The sequence below is a fragment of the Phyllostomus discolor genome, chromosome 6 (genome assembly GCF_004126475.2).
Source record: "Phyllostomus discolor isolate MPI-MPIP mPhyDis1 chromosome 6, mPhyDis1.pri.v3, whole genome shotgun sequence".
Lineage (NCBI taxonomy): Eukaryota > Metazoa > Chordata > Mammalia > Chiroptera > Phyllostomidae > Phyllostomus > Phyllostomus discolor.
Genome location: NC_040908.2, coordinates 137,485,415 through 137,508,164, shown reverse-complemented (window position 1 = coordinate 137,508,164; position 22,750 = coordinate 137,485,415). Strand labels below are relative to the sequence as shown.

Sequence of the window (22,750 nt, the reverse complement as noted above, 5' to 3'; positions counted from 1 at the left end):
GTGTGTGTGTATGTGTGTGTGTATCAGGACTTTCACTAAGTCAACAACTCAACCACTGAGTCTAAGGAACTTCAATATATGAAAAGAAGTGATTTCAAAGGATGATATAGTCAAGCGGTAAATATTGTGACTTTAAGTTGTTTCAGACTGATTAAAATAATTACTGTTTGATTTTATAAGGGCCATATATAAAATCAACATTAATTCCAAATACTAAACTCATAAATGAAATCTAAGAAAGGTGGCAATAGTGTTAAAGAAAATAAAATTGGTAAAACACCTACCTTAATATTACAAGGGTCTGAAATAAGAGTCTTTGAATCTAAAACTTCCACAACGGCTTCTGGAATAACTGCTTTCTTCATGCAGGACATGTTGAAGCCATAAACATCATCCCAAAAAGCAATTCTATCAGCATGTTTATTCACATCACTTACTGCCACAAGGCTGATAGTGCAAATGTCGGGGTAGACTGTAAGAAATAAAATACCCAACAGTTTAGCATTATCTCTCTTTGTTACAAAATGGAACTTTTTAAGACTAAATATAAATACCAAATCTATTAGTATGGATTACTAGCAATGAGGGACTTATGAAGGTGTAAATCAAGGAAAGTAACCAAGTTCCATCTTTTAAACAATCTTTAAGAAAAAAAGATTTCCATTATTATGAATGTATGATTAAAATATGGATTTCACTAATGGGTTACTATTAAAATAATTAAAAGAGATAATTAATCCTGAAAGGAACATATTTATTAATATGAAACTTATAATATGCTAACTTTAAAAAGGTACTAGATCTTTATATATTCCTCTGAAACATGAAGAGACAAATCATTTAAAAAAGATTATGTGACATGTAAAAGAAATCATGTGATGGAATTTTATGGCTGTACAGAAGACCAGTTCATATAACCATCTCTTATTTATTATAAAAGAGAAGTAATAATGAGCATCAAATATGTGCCAGATAGCTTATTCTAATTTATAGATATATGTCCCTACTCTCAAGAAACTTGTACTTGGACATTTTTGACAAATAAATGGGCAATTATATGTAAGGCAATACACACTAAGGAAAGAGAAGTATAAAGTACTAAAGGAGCTCACAGCAACAGCTGACTCAGATTCGGCTACAGAGGAGTACAGGGGTATGATGTAAGACAAGAACCAAAGACCAAGTGAAGTCAGGAGTGGGTAGGGAAAGGGTGTTCTAGGTAGAGCGAGCAGGTGCCTATATAGCCACTACTAAAATACACTCCAATTTGAGAGAAACAGTGAGATACAAGGCTACAAAGTAAGTAGGAATCCAAGTAACAAGGCTAAGCAAATGACATTAGTACGCTGGATTGGATTCTAAGAATAATGATAAGCCAGTGAAAAAAATTACATAGGGTGGCAATTTAAACAGATTCTGGTTTTAGAAATGTCTTCTGGAGAGCAATGTGGAGAATGAAAGGGAATGTGTAAGACTAAGAGACAGATGTAATAACCCAGGTGATCTGAAGTAGAGCGATGGCTGTGGGAATGGAAAGGAGATACATTCACGGGCCATTTAGGAGGCAGACTCATAAGACTGCAAGACTGGCTGGTTGTGGAGGTTAAGAAGAGGGAAGAGTGTGTCAAGGATGATACTTCTTAGTTTTAGCAACTGGGCAGAGTGTGGTACTAACCATTACAATAGGGAGTAAATAAGGGCAGATTCAAGAGGCATGTGAGAATTTAATGCTTATGAGACAAACGGGTCTAAAATATCCAATAAATAGCTGAATATACAGGTCTGAAATTCAAAAGAGATGATCTGGGCTCAAGATATAAATTTAGCACAAGCATATAAATGGAAACGTAAGTGTTGGGTGCTCATGAGACTACCTAGGGAGAGTACATGATGAGTACCAGAATTTAAGAGATGTGTAGAAGAAAAGGATGTTAAGAAGAAATGGCTAAGAGGTTGGGGTCACAAAAGTAAGAAAACCAAGAGTGTTAAGAGTGGCAAGGGAAGAGAGTGATTCAGGTAGAAACTTTCCTCTAATAACAAGTATAAGTCTTTATAACAAAAATGTTAAAACAATACTGATATTTTACTAACAAAATTAATTTGTCCTTCAAATATATCCACATTTATCATAAATTAAAATATAAATCACATTTTCCTCTCCCAACAAATAGACAGTGAGTACATATGTACCAAAGAAATGCACAAAAGAAATAATTTCATGACTATTAACTAGCCTTCAAACTTAAATGGTAGGCAAATAACTCTCACTGTCCTCCAAACTTTGTTTCTATCCACACACAGCCTTAGGAATTTTATTATTCAATGACAGTAGTGCTAAATTATCTTCCAAATAAAGCCCATGATAAGATCTGCTGGCATCAAAGCAATTGCTTCTTCCACACCTGACATGTGAGATACCCAGAAAAAATACCTGGTGCTATGCCACTGATAAGAGGTGTCTCAAGCCCTCCCTACGGGGGCCTGTGAGGCAGACGCGAGAGCATAACCTGGGCTGGAGTCTACTGCCATGGAAGTTCAGACACTTCTCCTCTCCTCTTCCTCCTCAGACGTGGCAAACTTCTTGCCTGTACTTAAATTCTTGGTTCATACAAATTCTTCAAAGTAACTGCTTTGTTACTGAAAATGCTAGCCCAGCAAGAGTATCAGCTACAGAAAAGTATGTTCAGTTTTTTAAACCAGATCCTTAAGATGAGAAACACTGAAGAAACAGAATTCTGAGGCAACTTTATATATTTGGAAACTTCTTTACGCATCCTTCATGGGACTTAGTATGACAATCATAGAAGTGTTTCCACATTATGCCCTATAAGTTCATCTTTTAAAAGGATGATAATAGGGTATAGGTGAGGGGCTAGCAAACATTTTCTGTACAGTCATTATTTTAGGTTTTGCAGGCCATATGGTGTTTGTTGAAACTACTCGTCTCTGCTGCTAGAGTGTGAAAGCAGCCACAGACAATACATAAACAAATGAGCATGGCTATGTTCCAATAAAACATTATCTACAAGTACAGGCAGCAGACCAGATGCAGATACTCCTGATAAAGAGGAGAAAGAAATGGATCGGGGCAGTATTATCAGGGCCACCATATTGTGCTACGTCAGAGAGTGCCACTCCCACTGCAGTCTAGGGGAACTGACCATCCTCTGGGGTGCAGACACTCAACTTACTTAACATAGTTCACAGAGTCCTTCTATTTTAGACTATTATTAAAAATCTTAGTGAAATTTAAAAAATATCATCAGTCTCTATATCAGGATTTGGCAAACTACGGACCATGGGTCAAATTCAGCCCACTGCCTGTTTTTGTAAATGAAGTTCAATCGAAACAAGCGACACTCATTTACCTACCTCGGGTCTACGGCTGTTACCGTGGTAAGGTTGAATACTTGGGACGGAAACTGTACAGCCCACAAAGCTGAAAATATTTACTATCTGCTCTTTGGTAGAAAAAATATCCGAACTTCTGACTCTATCTATCAAGCACTAGTATTACTACTAAGAATTAAGGATGACTTTTTCATAGGGCAAAATGACATCTCACTAAAAGTAATTTTTTAAAGTTTTGAAAATATGGTGGTAACAAAAAGAAACAATATAAAGAGAAATATGATTTTTACTTTTTCTAGTGCTGAGGTATATTTTCAAGCTAGTCGTATTTTACAAAGGTACAGAAAGAAACACTGTTTTGTATTTGTTAGAATTTAGAAATGAAATTATTTTTCAGTTACTAAGTTCCATGAATATTCATAAAGGAATTTTAATCAGTGTTATAGGTCAATTTGGTTCCATATCCACCTCCTCACAGCTAGCTAAAGTGTTGGGCCACCTGCCAGAACCCTGACTAACCCTTTATCTTCACATTCTGACGCATTTGTCATCTGATTTTTGTCAGATAGAAGCAAAATTGAATAATTATTCCTTCACGTAGGTGAAATTAACAAACCTCTGATTGGACAAACAAACCCTCTTAACAGACCATTTATAAATTCACAGCTTTGACATCTGTGTCCTTCTCGATTCACTGCCCAGAACCCATTTGTCACTACAACAGCTCACATGGTGCACAGATAAAGATGGAAAATGCCTCACGAACTTTTGGACACTAAAGGATAAGACTGAGATGCATAAAGAAACAATCTCCTAGTAAACATGAGCATCACTGCTTGCATAGAACAAGAGAGTAAAATGTTTAGAAAAGGAGATAAAAGTAAAAATAAACTTCTTTCACAATATATGTGAAAATTACGGAGAAAGATTTGAATGAGTTTCAGTCAATGACAAAATGATCAATATGCATAAGAAAAAAATGTACTACTAAGTCACCAAGTCACTACATTTGGGAACTGAATAAGCTTAAAAAATTAACTTCCAGTTTATATAAGGGTATCTTAAAAAACACACTTATTTGGAAAATGAAAATATTTTTCCATCATCAATGTACAACAGTGAATAAGACCATCAAAGCTTAGCTAGTCTAAAATGTAGCTGCAATATGTACTGAAAAATTATGTACTATAAGAAAAAAGTAAAAGTCGACACTACTGCAGTATCACTGAAAGAAACCAAAATAGTAAATGTGAAAAGAACAGACCTGGCGATGAGGAAGTAGACAATGAATTATGGGAGTACTAAAGGAAACCCCTTACGCACTATGAATCACTGCCACTGGCTGACGGCACACTGAAATAAGCTATGTAAAAGTCAGGTGATATACCAAAGGCAGGTGTTAATATCATGATGCTTAAATTCATTTCCCACTTTTATAAGTTAAACACCCACACTAACCTCATGTTTACCAGCTATAACTCAGAAGGGAAATTAACATTTATTAACTATGTTATGTCAAGCCATTTAGACTTTTGACTGATTCTATAAAGCAAGATTATAATCCTCATTGTACAGAAAATGAAACTGAAGTTAAGACAGATAAACTAACTTACCCAAGTTACTGGTCTTAATGAGCTAACTAGTCAATTGCCAAAGCAGGGATTCAACGCCAGGTCTAACTGCAAAGTCTATATGCTTCCTATTATGCCATACTTTATGCTTTTCAAATGAAGAGGGAGAATGAGAAACACCATTTTCCTAAGTTAAATGGACACTTCTTGGAAGAGAAAAAGGAAGAAGAGGAAAGGGTTGAGAAAAACTGGAGATTAATAAAATTTCAGGGCTAAGTGAAGAAAATGGAAACGTTCAGCTCTGTTCTGAGTAAAGAAATGAGGTGACGGACAAAAGAACACTAAGCAGGAAAGCAGCTAAGCAGAAATTAGAACCTAGTGACTGCACTGCGCAGCTCAGTTTTCCACAGAGGGAAGTGACAAAAAAAAGCACATTTGCAAACCTGGAATTTATAACAGAGGCAATTTCTTATTAGTGTAGACCAGGCTTCCAATGTAAAATCTTTGAGAGACACAGATGCATCAGTCAATAAGTATATATCTGTGCTCTATTTTGCTGCCCCCTTCTGAATTGTGTACAAAATTCCCTGTAATGAGTCAGGGTCTGCTACTCTCTATAGAAGCTGAAAAATGACAAACTTGCTTTCTCTCCCCCCTCCCTCCCTTGCAGGTCAGTCCTGGGTACATAAGTTGGGCCTCACTAATGATAAGCACCTACAGCTCCATCTTCCTTTCAGAGGCAGCAGTGCCTACTATTGGTGAGATCAGCAATGCAAACTATGTCAGACAGTGCTCAGCATTAGAAGTGGTTATCACTTCTACACCAGTACTATGAGGTAATTTTAAGCATTGTTCCTGACTGTATAACCTTACAGTCTGGTGTTCTAGTTCTCACACTTTCAACCTACCCTATCCTTTTAATAAATTCCTTCTTTATGATATAGTCAGGGTAGATTTTTATTTCTTCCAACAAGAACCTCAATCTATGCAATGGGAAACATACATTGTAAATAAATTCTTTTTTTTTAAAGATTTTATTTATTTTTTAGAGAGGGGAAGGGAGAAAGAGAGAGACACATCAATCTGTGGTTGCCTCTCATGCACCCCCTACTGGGGACCTAGTCCACAACCCAGGCATGTGCCCTAGACTGGGAATTGAACCAGTGACCCTTTGATTTGCAGGCCAGCACTCAACCAATGAGCCACACTAGCCAGGGCATAACTAAATTCTTAAAGCAGGACTGCTCCACTGGTTTTTGGTTCAAAAGGCTCTGATGTGGGGCCGGAACATCTGTATTTTTAATAAAAGGCCCCAGTGATTATGATGGTCTGTCCAAATTAGGAAACAGTGAGTTAGGAAATGGCTTAGTAATTTTGTGTTGTATTGGACATACTCCTCAACTTTATAATCTCAATGGCTGGAACTCAAATAAGATGCATATTCTGAAGGACCCCATTTAAACTGTGTGTGTGTGTGTGAGTGTGTGTGTGTATCTGTGTGAGGGGGGAACCTTTCATGTCACTTGTAATGAAAGGCAGTAAAAATGACATTCTTTTCTAGTAATGTGGCAGGTGTGTCCTTTAATGGGCCCCTAAATTTTCTATGCAATAATTACAATTTCACACAACTACTACCAGTTTTAAGAATCAAAGAAATGAATTATTTCTATGTGCGCCTATCAGATCACAATTGCAATGTGTCCCATTCCTGAAGATGTGAACCCTGATTACATGACTTAAGTGGAGTCTGCTAGGCTTCTCCACTGATATTTACTCTCTTCCCTATTGTAATTAAAAGATAGTTTGTGGTGAGGTTCTTTGAAAGTAGGTAAATATCCCATCCTTAATATAACTTTCAGATTATCCATTTATTTATTTACATCTCAATTAATTTATTACTTCCTATTTTATTGAAAGAGTTATAGGCCAAAAATAAAGGTATAAAGTATGAAATGATAGAAGTAAACTGTCCTTATTTGCACATGATATAATGTTCACATAAAAAAGCCTAAGGAATTTATAAAACAACTATTAGAACTAATAAGCAAAGTTAGCAAGGTCATAGAATACAAAGTTAATAAACAAAAATCAACCGTATTGGGGTTGGCCAGAAAGTTTGTTTTTTTCCATAAGATGGCTCTAGTAGTGCTTAGTTGTCTTTAACTTCATTCCAAACAATTTTGTTAGGTTGTATTGTGATAGCTGTCATATCAGTCTGCATTTTTAAAAAAACTTATCAAAATTTGTGAATTTTTGTGTAGCCATTTTAATATTGAAGATGGAAGAAAATACACAACATTTTGGCATGTTATGCTTTATTATTTCAAGAAAGGTAAAAATTATACCTTTCTTGAATTATATGCAAAAATTATACACAACTGAAACACAAAAACATTTGTGCAGTGTATGGAGAAGATGCTGTGAGTGACTGAATATGTCAAAAGTCGTTTGCAAAGTTTCCCGCTGGAGAGTTCTCGCTGGACGCTGCTCCACAGTCAGGGAGACCAGTGGGAAGCTGACAGTGATCAAACCGAGACATTAACTGAGAACCACCAATGTTATGCCACTCAGGAGATGGCCAACATACTCAAAATACCCAAATCAATAAATTTAATGGTGAAAATGTGTCTTTTATTTTATGGAAAAAATGAAACAGACTTTTAGGCCAAAGCAGTATTTTTATACAAGGAGCAATTGTTACAGGGTGCAGCCAAGAGGGGGGCCCCAAATAGGCATTTGAAATGGGGTCCAGAACTTAAGGTGTCCAGGAGATTTTGGGATGTCTCCATCCCCACCCCAGGGTGTGGGTTGGGGGAAGGGACAAATGAAGCAGGGCCATTGAGAGCTGTTTAGCATGGCAACAGCCTTGCAGCTAAGCTCTGGCGTGGTCGTTTGGCATATCTATAACCTTTGACTGGTTGCACAGATATGTTAAGTAGCTGTGATCAGCTCTAGCCAGGGGAATGGAAGTAACTTCCCCACCCAGAAGTAACTTCCCCACCTAGATGTAACTGGGGGGGCAGGTCCCCTACGTTACAGGGCCTGCGTGGGAGCTCAGAGAGGATTGGCTCCAGGACATGGGGCCACGCCTGCCCAGACTCATGATGGCAGCCCAGTAAAGCTAGAAGGATACGAGTTCTGGCATGTGAAGCCGAGTGTGGGAGGAGTCGGAGATGAGGTTGCAGAGGAAGATTGGCCGCGGGGATTTAAAAACCCAGATTTGGCGGCCATTGAGGAGAGCCATGCACAGCCCTGAGAAGGAGAACCATGTGCAGCCCTGAGGAGGAGAACCATGATGCTTTAGGAGAAGCACGCGGACTTGACGGAGTGTAGACTCCTGCAGCCCTGAGAAGAGAACCACATGGCAGCCCTGAGGAGAGAACCACGCGGCCTGGCAGAGTGGGGACCCCCACAGCTTTAGAAGGGGGAACCACCACCTGGTTTTACCAGAGATCCCAGTGATTCAGCCGAGGGTGCCGGGAACCCAGGGAGGTCTCCCAGTCGAGAGGGAGTACTAACTGGGAAGAACCAGAGGACTGCCTGAGCCATGGACTTCTATTTCCTTTCCTGAGATACGGTACTCTGGACTGGGCAAAGGGGGAAGGAAGGAAGGACTGTGTGTTTGTGGGTGTTTTAAGGGACTTTGGGATTTTGGTAAAGACATTAGGTCACTACTTTAAGTTTGTATAGCATTAAATAAACATTTCCTTTCCTTTTCACAAATCTCTGGCATTGAGAGACGTCTTTCCTCTGGCAGCGGACATAACGGACCCGGGGCCTTCTTTCAATAATAGTATATCATCCCAGGCCCCCCTTGTTGTGTTCTGTAACACAATCAACTAACAAATGAATTTTAAAATGTCCAACTGAGACTTCTGGTCAAAGTGGCAGCATAGGTAAACACAGCTCACCTCTCTGCACAACCACATCAAAAGTACAACTAAATTATAGAACGACCAACACTCAGAACCACCAGAAATCTGGTTGAATGGAAGTCTGACAACTACGAAACTAAAGAAACCACATGCATCCAGACCGGTAGGAGAGGCGCAGAGGCTGAACAGGCTGGTCCCTCATTGACATATGGTACATAAAATTTCAGGACAGATGTCTCAGGAGCAAGAGTCCCAGCCCCACACCAGGCCTCCCAGCTCAGGGTTCCAATGACCAGAAGATATGTCCCCACAACTTCTAGCTGCAAAAACCAGTGAGGATTGATTGGTAGAAGAAACTTCTAGAGCCCAAGCAGTTCCTCTTAAGAACCTAAACACGAACTCACCTACTCAGACTCACTCCCTCCGAGCTCTAGCACCAGGATAGCAGCTTAAAAGGCACCAGCTGATATACAGGGAGAAATGGAAGCATCTGGCATCAAGGCCTTTTCTAAACCCTCCCCCAACAGAACCGGCAAGCTGGTGCCATATCTGAGATTCCATCAATCTGGCTAATACTGTTTGCCCTGCCTCGGAGATCCCCAGAGACTCTGCTCCACCCAACTTACAGGCCCACCCAAGCTGCTTTTCCATAAGAATGGCTGGTCTTGGCTCCCTTTACAACTTCTAGATCCTACCAAAGAAGCAACAGTTGGCCTCAGTGAGTCCCAGACCCAGCACTAGCAGCAGCAAGCCTAGATTCAGCTTGGCTTTGCCTGGGAATCTCCAAGCCCAGCACAAGTAGCAGCCATCTCAAATTGCTTTATAGCTCAGGCAGGGTGGCCCTGGGCAAAACACAGGTGGAGGCTACCTTGGCTGGCACACCCTGGGAACCCCAGGGCCAGTGTACCCAGTGGACAGCTACAGACCACGTCAGAGCACCACCATGCTGCCTCTGCACAGCTGATCCTCCACAGAGGGCAGCATTTGGTAGTCAGTGGTCACAGCCAATCCTTGTAGCTGGCTGGCCTAGGTAAATCCCTCCCATTCATCTGCCAACAGCAACCAAGGCTCAACTACTACAAGAGGAGGGTGTACTCAGCCCACACAAAGGGCACACCTTGAGTACCCACCTGGGGTGACAGGGGAGGCTGTGTCACTGGACCCTACAGGACACCTACTACATTAGGCCACACTACCAAGACACAGAGTCCAAGCATCTCTACATAATACACAGGAGCAAACACAGAGAGGCTGCCAAAACAAGGAAACAAAAATACATGGACCAAATGAAAGAACAGATCAAAACTCCAGAAAAAGGGCTAAATGAAATGGAGATAAGCAATCTATCAAATGCAGAGTCCAAAACACTGGTTATAAAGATACTCAAGGAACTTAGTGAGGACCTCAACAGCATAAAAAAAACCTAGACAAAAATCAAGGATACACTAATTGAAATAAAGAATAATTTCAGGGAAACAACAATAGAGTAGATGAAGCCAAGCATCAAATCAATGATATGGAACATAAGTAAACAAAAAAGAACCAATGAGAACAAGAAGAAAAAAGAATCCAAAAAAATGAGGATAATATAAGCAGCCTCTGGGACAACTTTAAGAGGACCAACATTTACATCACAGGGGTGCCAGGAAAAGAGAAAGAGCAAGAATTGGAAATCTATTTGAAAAAAAAATAATAATGAAAGAAACTCTCCCTAATTTGGTGAAGGAAATAGACATGCAAGATCAGGAAGCACAGAGAGTCCCAAACAAGATAGATGCAAAGAGGCCCACTCCCAAACACATCGTAATTAAAATGCCAAAGGGTAAAGATAAAGAGAGAATCTTAAAAGCAGCAAGAGAAAAGAAATTAGTTACCTACAGGGGAGTTCCCATAAGACTGTCAGCTGATTTCTCAAAAGAAACTTTGTAGACTAGAAGGGATTGGCAAGAAATATTCAAAGGCAATGAAAATCAGGCACCTACAGTCAAGATTACTCTACCCAGCAAAGCTATCATTTAGAATCATCAAGACAGATAAAGAGTTTCCCAGACAAGAAAAAACTAAGGGAGTTCATCATCACCAAACTGTTATTATATGAAATGTTAAGGGGACTTATTTAAGAAAAAGAAGATCAAAAGCATGAACATTAGAATGGCAAAAAATACAAAGCTATCAACAACTGAATCTAAAAAACAAACTAAGGAAAGAAGAACAGAGACAGAATCATGGATGGAGAGGGTTTTGATGGCTGCCAGATGGGAGAGGGTGTAGGGGAATGGGTAAAGAAGTGAGGGGATTAAGAAGTACAAATAGGTAGTTACAGAATAGCCATGGGGACATATAGGAAATGGAGTAACCAAAGAACTTACAAGAATGACCCATAGACAGGAGCCATGGTAGGGGGATTGCCTGAGGGAGTGGGGGGTGCTAGATGGAGGGGAGCAAAGGGGGAAAATCAGGACGACTGTAATAGCATAATCAGTAAAATATAATTTTTTACAAAATGTCCAATTATAAGAATAAAAAATTTAAATACTTAAGAATAAATTTAACAAAAGATGTGCAAGATCTCTACATTGAAAATTACAAAATAATGCCAAGGGAAAATAAAGAGAATTTTATAAAATGAAAAGAAAGATGAAGAACTCCCTTTACCTGATATCAATACTTATATGACATTACAGCAATTAAGAAAGTACAGTACTCGTGAAAAGGCAGACTTACAGACTGAACAAACTGAATACGGATACAGACCCACCTGTATATGGCCAACTGGTTGCCACCAAAAGGTGCTGAAAAACATTAACATCTACTCTTATCCCACATAATTCACAAAAAATTAACTTGAAATGAATCACAGACCTAAATGTAAAAGCTAAAACTCCACCAAGAAAACACAGGAAAATTCTGTGTAATCTTCAGTAAGGCAGAGATTTCTTAGACTGGAGATTTTTCTTAACACAGCAGAGACTAAGCACATGTTTAAATAAGAGCCATCTATTTCCTTTTCTGTGAGCTGCCATTCACTTCTTTGCCTAATTTTCTATTGGGTTTGTGATCTATTTATTTGTAGCATCTATTTCTATGTTAAGGTAATTAGCTTTTGGTTGGCGACAACTGAAATATTTTTTTTCAATCTGTAGCTTCTCTTGTGACTTTGTATATGGCATATCCTGCCATTTATAGTTTATTTAGATATAATCAAATTATCAACCTTTCTTCTAAGGTATATGAGTTCTAAGTGTCCTATACAGAAACCCCCCTTCACTCAAGTTTATAAAGAAATACACCTATGTTTCCTGCTAGTATTTTTACTGTTTTTTTTAGCTTTGACTCATTTAATAGTGTGGATTAAACTTAAATGTTACCATTTTTATTTTACACAGACGGCTACCCAACTGTCTCAACACAATGAGCTACAGTAAGTTATTTCCTTAATTAATGTATAAGATATATATTATTGGGTCTGTTCAACTCATCTGTCTATTCAAGAGCCAACAGTATATTATTTTTATTACTGGGGCTTCAAATGTGTTGTAATATTTGGTAGCACTATTCCTCTAGTTTGCCCATTCCCACTTGGCCACCCTTCCGCCTTACAGTTTTCCTTGCCATTCCTATCAAATGTTATTTTAATCCTAATTTTAAAAACACCTGTTGGTTGGAATTACATTGTAATTTTAGAAAACTTACCCTATAAAATTTTTCACGTACATACAAAAATAGGGAAGAACGTAATTAACTCTCATGTACTTATCTATCTTCAACAACTGTCAATATCTTTGGATTGTATCTCACTTGTAAATTAACTCTGGGAAAAATGACATCTTCACGGTGTTAACTCTCTGCCCAAGAACATGTTATGTTTTTTCATTTATTTAATCTTCTTTGTGGACCCTTCAGTAGTGAAGTTGTCTTCACCAAAGTCTTGCTTATTTTTAATTTTGTATTTCTATAATATACTAAATTTTTATTATTTATAATAATTTTCAGTTGATTCAATTGAAGTTTCATATGATACATTTCATAATATTCTGCCTCAAATTCCTCATTTGGTATTAATATCATGAGTACTGTTTTCATTTTTCTTTTTATTTGAATATTTTTTCAACCTTATCTTTTAACTTTTTTGAATAAGTTTGTTTTAGATGTGCCTCTTATAAAGTGCAGAGAACTGGATTTTCTTTTGTGGTCCCATCTGAAATTCTTGTTCTTTGAATAGGTGAATTTAGTTCATTTACATTTATTGATACAAGAAATAGTTTTTGTTTACAACTGTATAATTTTACGTTATTTTTTCTGTGTCTGTAGTTTTTGTTTTGTTTTTAAGTAGCTCACTACATGATCTTCCTGCTTTTTTCCTGAGTATTATTTATTCTAATAGGTAAATTTATAATTATAACTTTAGAGAATATCTTTAGTTCTCCATTTTCAACACTCTTTACTCCAATCATGAGTAATGATGAAATTAGACTATTTCCTTGTTTTACCCCTTCACTTCCCTCTTTTTAATCACCCATTGCTTTTAAATTAAAAAGAGAGATGCACTGATGATACTAACAACAAATACAGAAATGGGCATACAGTTACCACACAGTTCAATATCTTTTTCAGAAAAGTGAGAAATCAAATCATGTCATAATGTATTTGATCTGAAGGAGTGGGAAATGTCATTTTATTTTTTTTAAAGTCACTTTTATTGAGGGATCATTTACATGCAGTAAAACTCACTCTTTTTGCCCTTTTTGCTGTATAATTCTATGTGATCTGATAAACATATAGTCATGTTATTACCACAACACTCAGCATCTAGGTGAAATGTATTACCACAAGCCTCACCATTCAATTTCAATCAATAGTATAATTTTAATATTACCTTTGTGGTGCTAAATGTGCTTATCATTCTATAACTTCATTCATCAGTTTTAAATGATACTCTCCAAATTCCTGCTATTAAAAATGAAGCAATTGAAATATATACACTTCCTCTCATTTGCCCTCTGCATTTCCTTTCCAATTTTTCTGACATTATTTGACATTATTAGGGTATGAAATATTTGCATTCTATGTTGTCATCCTATGTTTCTGACTTAATTCTAGTTCTAAAAATACACACTGGTTACAACCAGACATTTTCTTAGTTTCCCTTCTCATCTCTTCCTTGGTTGAATGTAAAACACTGCAATTCCTGACATATAATTAGCATTAGTACATCTTAACTGAAATTAGTATAAGCAGTCTTAGTAAGCCCAATTTAACTTTACAAAATTATTTCTATTAGTAGTATTAATACTATATAAGTACCTTTAAAGTACTGTGGAATTTCTTGGTGATTACAGGAATAATCAAGTTACTGGATGACTGTGTTTTATAAAGGTTTAACTCCATGCCATTGTATGTATATAAAGAGACATAAATTGAACCCGAATGTAAAACTAAATTGTGGTCCCTTCATGCTTTTCCAGTCTTCAATATTTTCCCTCTCTCATAATTCAATTATTCTTTCTAAAATCTTTACACTGCTAATTGCTTAGTAAATCTTTCCTTCAGAAAAACATAAAACTTTACTTTGCAATAGAAAAACAAGCATCTAGGTGATTGGTGATATTTATCAAGGCATACTCAAATACACAAAATAGACTAAACTACTTCGTGTTACTCATATCTGACTTCCTTTTCTTTTGATTCTGTTAACAAATAACACTCAACAGCACTGCTCAGGCTGTTAAATGCTGACCTCTCTTCAACACACCTCCAGATTACTTTGGTGCTATATATTAGATACATAAAAATATGGAAAGAGCTAGACTTACAAGGCTCCACTTTAGCCCTCTGATGCTGGGAAATAGGTCTGACACTAATTCAACTATAACCTCATTATCTGCAAGCTCTAAATTCTTAATGAATTTCATCAAGAATTCAATTTAAATGTATTAAGTTGCTGTCATTCCTTCAGTAAGATCAATGAAGACCACCACCAAGGGAGGTGTAGAAACAGTTTTTAGAATCTTCGCTAGAACAATTTCAAGACAAAAACCAGACTCAACAAAATATACTTTTAGTAGGGAAATAGTAAGGAGTAGTGGGAAAAAAAAAAAAAAAAAAGATCCAGCAGTGCTGGCTGGTGTGGCTCAGTGGATTGAGCACCAGCCTGCAAACCAAAGGGTTGCTGGTTCAATGCCCAGTCAAGGCACACGCCTGGGTTGCAGGCTAGGTTCCCAGTAGGGGCATGTGAAAGGCAACCACAGATCGATGTTTCTTTCTTTGTCCCTTCTTACCCCTCTCTCTACAAATAAATAAATAAAATCTTTAAAAAAAAAGATCCAGCAGATCTGAGATTTAATAAAAAGGTCTGACCACTTAATATGTGTCATCCAGGCCACCCTTGTTTCCAAAATTTCAAAGGGCTGTTGTAAGGATGTAATAACATAAGTAAAGGTAGAGTATATTATTTGACAGCTTGTATAGACAGTCAACAAATGATAGATAATACTAATTTTTAATCATTAAATTGTAGTTCTCGTTCTTTAAAAAAAAAAAGCCAGTGCATTTATATAAAAAGCCAAGAGTTGCTGAGTAAAATATATCAAAAAATTTTAGCCATGTTCATGTCAGAGATTAGGAACATATCTTCAAATGTTTGCAGAAAATATAGTAAAAAAAATTAGAACACTTTGAAAAAGAAAGGCAATCCATTAAATGCTATTATAAAAAGAACCCTACTGTTCCAAATTTTCTGTTTCATGTTTTGTCTTTACTGATTTCTGTTATACCATAACTACCAAAGTAATTTCATAGACGACAGATTGGCAGAAGGCAGAACTATGGTCCAGTGCTTTATGTCACTAGTTCAAAATGTCTCCGTTTCATCCATTTTTATGTAACACTTTTCCCAATTGTACTCTGACAATGGACACCATTTACTAATTCAGAAGCTTTGTGAAAAGGAAAGTACATGGAGAGGTGAATGAAGAGAGACGGAGGCTATTCGATCCAGTTTTAATGATTCAATGCAATAAACATATATGATGCTCCATCTTTGTTGCAGGAGCAATGGAGCTCACTGAAGAAACAAAGGTGAGAAAAACATAGCCCCTGCCTTGAAAGAGAACATTTTGTTTGTATATAACTGTTCATATCAGAAGGCCTGTAAAAACACATTCTCACTGTGAGTATGGAGAGTTAACGTAATTAGAAGTTCACCAGGGACATAAAAAGAAAGTCTTCCAAATTTATTAGGATCCATTTAAAAATACTGATTGGGTATGTTGTGTTTTAACAACTTAGTAGAAACCACTCACTATTTAAAGTTCTCATTAAATCATACAGAAATCAGGTTTACATATTTAGTGAAGTCATGGAAAATTTGCCACTAAAATGAACAATCTCCATCCTAGCATGAAATAGCCTTTTGGAAAAAAGAAAACAAAATGTCATAAGAATTAAAAATAAAAATTTTTCTGTTACATTTTGATTTAAATATCAAAGGGCTTCCAAATTTAGTCTTTACTGTTTTTATAAAAAAAATGTTCCTGAGAATACCATTAACTTTGAATCCTGAATATCTTATACAATGTTCTACTACCAGCAGTGTATTAAATGGATGTCTTTAAGCTTCATCTAATGAAAACATCAAAACATCTTTCATCTCTATTGGGATCTTTCTCAGTCATGCATAGTTTATTTGAAACCCAAAGGTTCATTTGGTTCTGCCAGACGAAAATAGGTTCTTAAAACTAAAATTTTATACTCACCCGATCCTCCTTTTGCCAAGTATTTGTTCTTTGCATAAAGAACAGAATCTAACATAGACTCAAAAAGCAGAAAATAGCCCTGCAGAAAAGAGAAAAAAAAAGGGATTTTAGAAATGTGCAATATCCTCACAAGCAGATCAATTTAAATATCTGGCTGCTCTTTTATTAAAAAACATATTTTTGTCTCTGCCATAAAATATTCTGCAAAGTTTGAAATTATTTTTTGCAGTAAGTTCTGCACATGGTAATTATTAGAAAATCAGGCCAATGCATAAAGTGAACCCAGAAAATTTATTACTGTAGAATGTGCTGAACCTTCTTTACCTGTGCTTCCACTTCCTAGACTATTCTTCCTTCCTCAACAAAAATTTCAGATGGAAACTGTTAACAAAACCTGTAACTATCTGGGATATTACAAAATTAATCTAGAGGAGTGTTTCTCAAGTAGATTTTGCCCCATAGGGGACTTCTGGCAATGTCTGGAGATATTTTGATTGTATTACTCAGGGCTGGGTGGAGGGATACTACTGCCACCTAGTAGGGAGAGCCAAGGATGCTGACAAACATCCTATAATGCACAGAACAGCCCCTACAACAAAGCGTCTGGTCCCAAATGGCACAGGGCTAAAGTTGAGATATCCTGGTCAGGAACACCCTTTCCCAAACTACTTCCTGCCCAGTGACTTGCTCTTTGGTTAAAGAAAAAGGAGAGGGGATCTTTAATCAAAGAGGTTCAAGAAAGACCAGATGCTACATCCTCATCTTGGAGATTCATAACACACACTAGCACATTAATAGTTTTGAGAAGTGTTGTGGTAACAAGGACTGAACATATTTTAACCAAGCATTACCCACCCATGGACTAGAGACCTTTTTTTTTTCTATTCAACATCTATCAATGCCTTGCACCATAGTGTTGTTTGAAGTACAGTTCATGAAACACTACCCCAGTATACTCAATTTTGGAGAACAATAATGAATCGCCCACCAAGAAAAGATATTCACAGCACAAATGGAAAGATAATTTGTCATTAATGGTGTCACAAACACAGTGCATTCTAACAGTATGCTACACAGTTTATTAAATAAACAATGAAGTAATCATAAGTGAGAGATTAATGCCAGTTTCAGCCAGTTTTTCTCCTTCTAGGGGTCCATCCGCCAACAGCCCTGAGAAGCAGGGAAAGTTAAGTGCTCAGCGTAGTGCTTAGAGTATAATATATCTTATTACTGCTTAAGGTGAACTAATATGAATTTTACCCGAATGTTAACATTCTAAATCAAAACTTCTCTCACTCATTTGTTTTAGAACAAGTAACTCTTTGATAGGATAAGTACAATTATCTTTTTTTTAAGATTTTATTTATTTTTAGAGAGGGAAGGGAGGGAGAAAGAGAGAGAGAGAGAAACATCAGTGTGCAGTTACTGGGGGGTCATGGCCCGCAACCCAGGCACGTACCCTGGCTGGGAATCGAACGTGCGATGCTTTGGTTCACAGACCGTACTCAATCCACTGAGCTATGCCAGCCAGGGCTGGATAAGTACAATTATCTTTAACCACCACAACAAACAAAAATAAAATTTTTTAAAGTTTTTCTAGAACAAGGAAAACCTGCAAAACCAAAGGGATAATCTTCCCAAGAGATTAACAGCAAATTTAAATTACAGAAAATACAGCTCTCATGCTTGAATCACTTATGAAGGAAGCTAATTAAATTGCCACTAGCAATTCTACTTTGGCATTTACATCCAACACACAAATTCACTGATAAGAAAATAACTGACTACAAAAGAAAGATTTTGCAACAAAGCTCTTAATGTGTTTACTAAAGATTTGGTAGAAAGTCTTTTTGTGGATAGAGTACCTCAGTAACACGTCTAACTCTTAAGAGTTAGTTCCCTGCCATTACCATCTGTGTATTCAAAGATCAAGGGATTGCTGGAATTCAAATAAGAAATCTTTATCAATCGGACATAACTCAATCTATGCACACAAATGCTAACAAATAAGCATTCATCTGTTGATTAAAGTGAATTATAATTTATGTCAAGGAATTATTCAAAGAAGAGGCATCTATTTACCCTATGGAAAACCATCAGTTGGTAAAACATGTAAATAGGTTGAAGAAAAAATGGTCTCTATTTCCAAGAGTGTTGACTGTTAAAATATTAGACTAAAATAAATTCACATTTTGATACAAATTAAGTATTTGTTATATTCCAGGGTTTTTTTTGGAAGGGGGTATAAACACTGTTGCTGATTTGGCATTGTGTCAAAACTGTTTCTGGAATTATTGTTCTTTCAAAGCAGTTAGCTAAATCTAAGTATTTTGCTCCCATATACTCAAATGTCATGTTACTTTCATGCACTACAAACCAAAAACGTCTTTGATCAATAGGTGAAAGTCCTGCCTTCTAGCAACATGCTCCTTTATTGCAATCAAGTTATAACGATCAAGTTACTCTTAGCCACTCATCAGAGGTTAAATTATACTGTATTTTAAAGTGGTATTATGATCAATACCAATAGTATCGTAGTTGAGAGGGTGGACTCCTGGATTTAAATCCCAGATGAGTCCCCTTTTCCTTGTGGCCTTTGGTAACTTAACTTCATGGTGCTTTAGTTTCTTCACCTGTAAAGTGACAATAACAATCATATTCTATTTCATACAGTTGCTGTGAGGATTAAGTATGTTCATATACGTCAAAGGTTTGCAACGATAAATCTTAGTTTAGCAGAAAAAAATTAAGATCTATTTAAAAAGTATATTTGTAAAGGATAATCAGAATTTTAAAACTATGTCTAATAAATTAGAGAGTAAAGGCTTACCAGGCTGTCCAGAATCATGTAACATTTATTTAGTGAATATTCATATATTACAGTCCATGAATAAGAACTAAAATTCCTTTTTTCCCAGAAATCTATCAGGACACATTTTCTTGTGTCATTTCTTTTTTCACATTAGCCAAGACTATGTGTATGCATGCGCATACCAAAATGTATATTTAAAAACATACATGTATCTACATACACATTTGCTCAAAATTTCTTTAAAATCAATAAAATTTAAAAACCCAATCAAAATAATTTGGTCAAATTGGATAAATTAATGCCAATTCTAACTTTAAGATTCTTCTTAAAAAAGGTAACCACAGAGATTGCCCACCCCTAACCCCCCAAAAGTCAATTTTACTTAATACCCTGAACTTTCGTATTTATTCATAATACTTTCCCCTATGTCTGCTTTCATTTAAAATAATAAACCCCAATAAGCATTTTCCCACACACCCCTTAATGATGACCTTAGGTAAGGTTAGAATCTTGATAAGTAGGACAGTATTAGAAATACTTTCTAAGGTTCTAATTATTAAAACCTAATTTTCACATTAGATAAATCAGTGCTAAAGAGGTTAAGTGTCTTGTTTTATTTAATCATATTGCTGGAAAAGTAACACTGGACAATTTTTAGCAGGCCTTACAAAACAGTGGCCTTAAAATTCAATTCCCATTGTCGCTAAATTCAATAGTGAGATAGAGTGCAAACAAAGATATCATCATCATCATCCCTGGGAGCAAAAATACCTTCTCCTAAATGCCATGTCTTTGCTTCTCACTTTTTAGAGTAAGCCAACACAATTAGGCCAGGGAATTTCCAAAAGCAAGTGATCAAATGCTCTTGCCGATACCTGTAAAGGATTCAGCACAGTGACTGGCACAGAGTTAACACACACACATTAGATGACTCTTTAATTTGGCAGAAGTCATTACAAGTCTTTCCTCTTTTGCCTTTCCCATTTTTTACTTTTTTCACTCTTCACTGGTTTATAATTAAAAATAACATTCTTCTTTAGAAGGTTCTTTTGTCTCCTAAAATTTTAAAATAATAGTGGTGATAATTGTTAAAGTTCATTGTGTTAAGTGCCTTTATATTTGGTTATCTTATCTAATTCTTCCCTAACGCAAATTATTATTTCCATTTAACTGATAAGAAAATAAGGCTTAGGAATGTTAACTTAAGGGGACTTAACTTAAAATAAGGGGACTTAAAGAACAGGTCATGAGCTCTGGCTGGTGTAGCTCAGTGGATTGAGCATGGGCTGCCAACCAAAGTGTCGCAGGTTCGATTCCTAGTCAGGGTACATGCCTGGGTTGCAGGCCATGACCCCCAGCAACCGCACATTGGCGTTTCTCTCTCTCTATCTCCCCCCCTTCCCTCTCTAAAAATAAATAAAATCTTAAAAAAGAAAGCTCATAATCATGGAAACAGTTGAATGAGCCAAGATGTGAACCTTGATCTAACAACACAGGTCAAGTTCTGAATCATTACTTTATGTTGCTTCTTAAACTGACTTACTTAACGGAAAATAAGATTTGGCATTTGTACTATATTATACTACAGTTACAGTTAGGTACTCAAATTCTGAAATAAAAATTTCTCATACAGCATATTAAACAAGATTAGAATTTACAATAGGTATATGATTCATAATGTTTCAGAGCGATAGCTTAGTTGGCAACTAGTACCCACCATCTATTGTGAAAATTATCAGTTTAGAAAAAATCAACTATTGTACCAGAATATATGTAGAAACAATATACATTTTTGAGGTAAATTAATATACCTTGTTAAAAATATTAGCAGATGAAAAGATTTATATATGTATTGCTAATGGTTATTGTCCTTTCTCTCAACTTTCCACTTTGCTAAACTTCATTTTACTATAGGCTCCCTCCGTGACCGTATAGCCTTTAATTTCCTGGGAATTGTCCTTGGTTCTGAACCAAGTCATTCATTACTGATATCAGAAGGCTTTGCTCCAAATGCCCTGCTCATCTGCAGTGTAATTCAGACTGTAATTTCACAGGCTGCTGCTTCACCTGTAGGGGTGCCATCTGGAAGAGAATTACACCCAGTATTTTCTCCCATGATGCTCATGGGGCAATCTTTTTTCCAAACTGACATTTACTTTTTAAAATTAAAATTTGCATTTTACACTTCAAAAACTAATTATTAAAAAAGGAACATGTTGATTAAATCTGGAACTAGAACATTAACATTATTCATTGAAATAATAACCTTATTTGCCTGCTCATATCTTCTTGGAATAAATTAATGATAAATAAAACTTGTGATATCTTCAGAATAAGGTGCTTCTATTGTCTATGTTCTTTTTCAGTTCAAATAACTGAGTTACCCATACACCCTTAGGTAGAATTAACAATTTAAAAGAGTAAGGGAAGGGCCCTGGCCAGGTAGCTCAGTTGGCTAGAGCATCATCCTGATACGCCAGGGTCACAGGTTCAATCCCCAGTCAGAGCACATACAAGAAGCAACCAATGAATGCGTAGTGGAATGACAAACTGATGTTTCTCTCTCTCTCTCCCCCTTCTTCTCTCTCTCCCCCTTCTTCTCTCTCTCCAAAAAGCACTAATACGTAAATAAATATATATATATATATAAATATTTATATATATAAAGAGTGAGTCAAGGGAGAAGCACAGATAAGATGAACAGTTAATCTCTAGAAAGTCTAGTAACAAATAGTCAATAATCTGGATTTAAAGATAAAAATAAAAGTTTACTTCCAACAAATAAACAAGCCTACAAAATCCAATCCCTAATACTTATGTTTCTGAAGTATAATCAGTAACTGACAACAATTTTTCCAATGCTACTCTAAATTCTGTAAGATTTACTGTAGATAGAATTTTACTCAATGTATCCAGTGTTATTAGGATTACTAGTCATTTGTTAATGGAAAACAATATACTTTTAGTAAAAACATATAAATGTAAATTTGTTTACCAGTACTCTTTGAGAATGGATCCATTGACTGAAATCTTCACTAGCTTCTGCACATAAACCCCACTCAATGGATTGTAAGTAAAGCCCAGTTTGGGTTGTTTTAAAATAGGAAAAGATTTATTAGACTTTGTCACCACAATAAATTCAATAAAAATGGAAAAATTTAAATAAAAAATAGAAAAATTCTAAGGGCATTTGCCAATTAGAGAGTCCCTGATTTCTATAATTCTCACCCCCTCACTCCTAATATTTCATAATATGTCTGACTACTCAACATTTTCCTTACAAGCTTGCTCAACATTTATGTTAATATTAATTGATTTCACATAAATTAGCAGGCAAACAATGCAATATGCTCTTGGTAAACACATAACCCAACTAACAGGGACAGA

The 22,750-nt window shown here is 36.3% G+C and overlaps 1 protein-coding gene across 3 annotated transcripts in view; it reads right to left on the bottom strand.

Moving 5' to 3' along the window:
- PRMT3 (protein arginine methyltransferase 3) overlaps positions 1–22,750 on the bottom strand; it is a 108,726-nt gene that overhangs the window by 45,012 nt on the left and 40,964 nt on the right. For all 3 annotated transcript variants that reach the window (XM_028517211.2, XM_028517213.2, XM_036029143.1), the window contains 2 exons: positions 16,552–16,630; positions 285–472 (listed from right to left, as the gene is read on the bottom strand). In XM_028517211.2, coding sequence (XP_028373012.1) covers positions 285–472; positions 16,552–16,630 — 267 coding nt within the window. The remainder of the gene's footprint in view (positions 1–284; positions 473–16,551; positions 16,631–22,750) is intronic.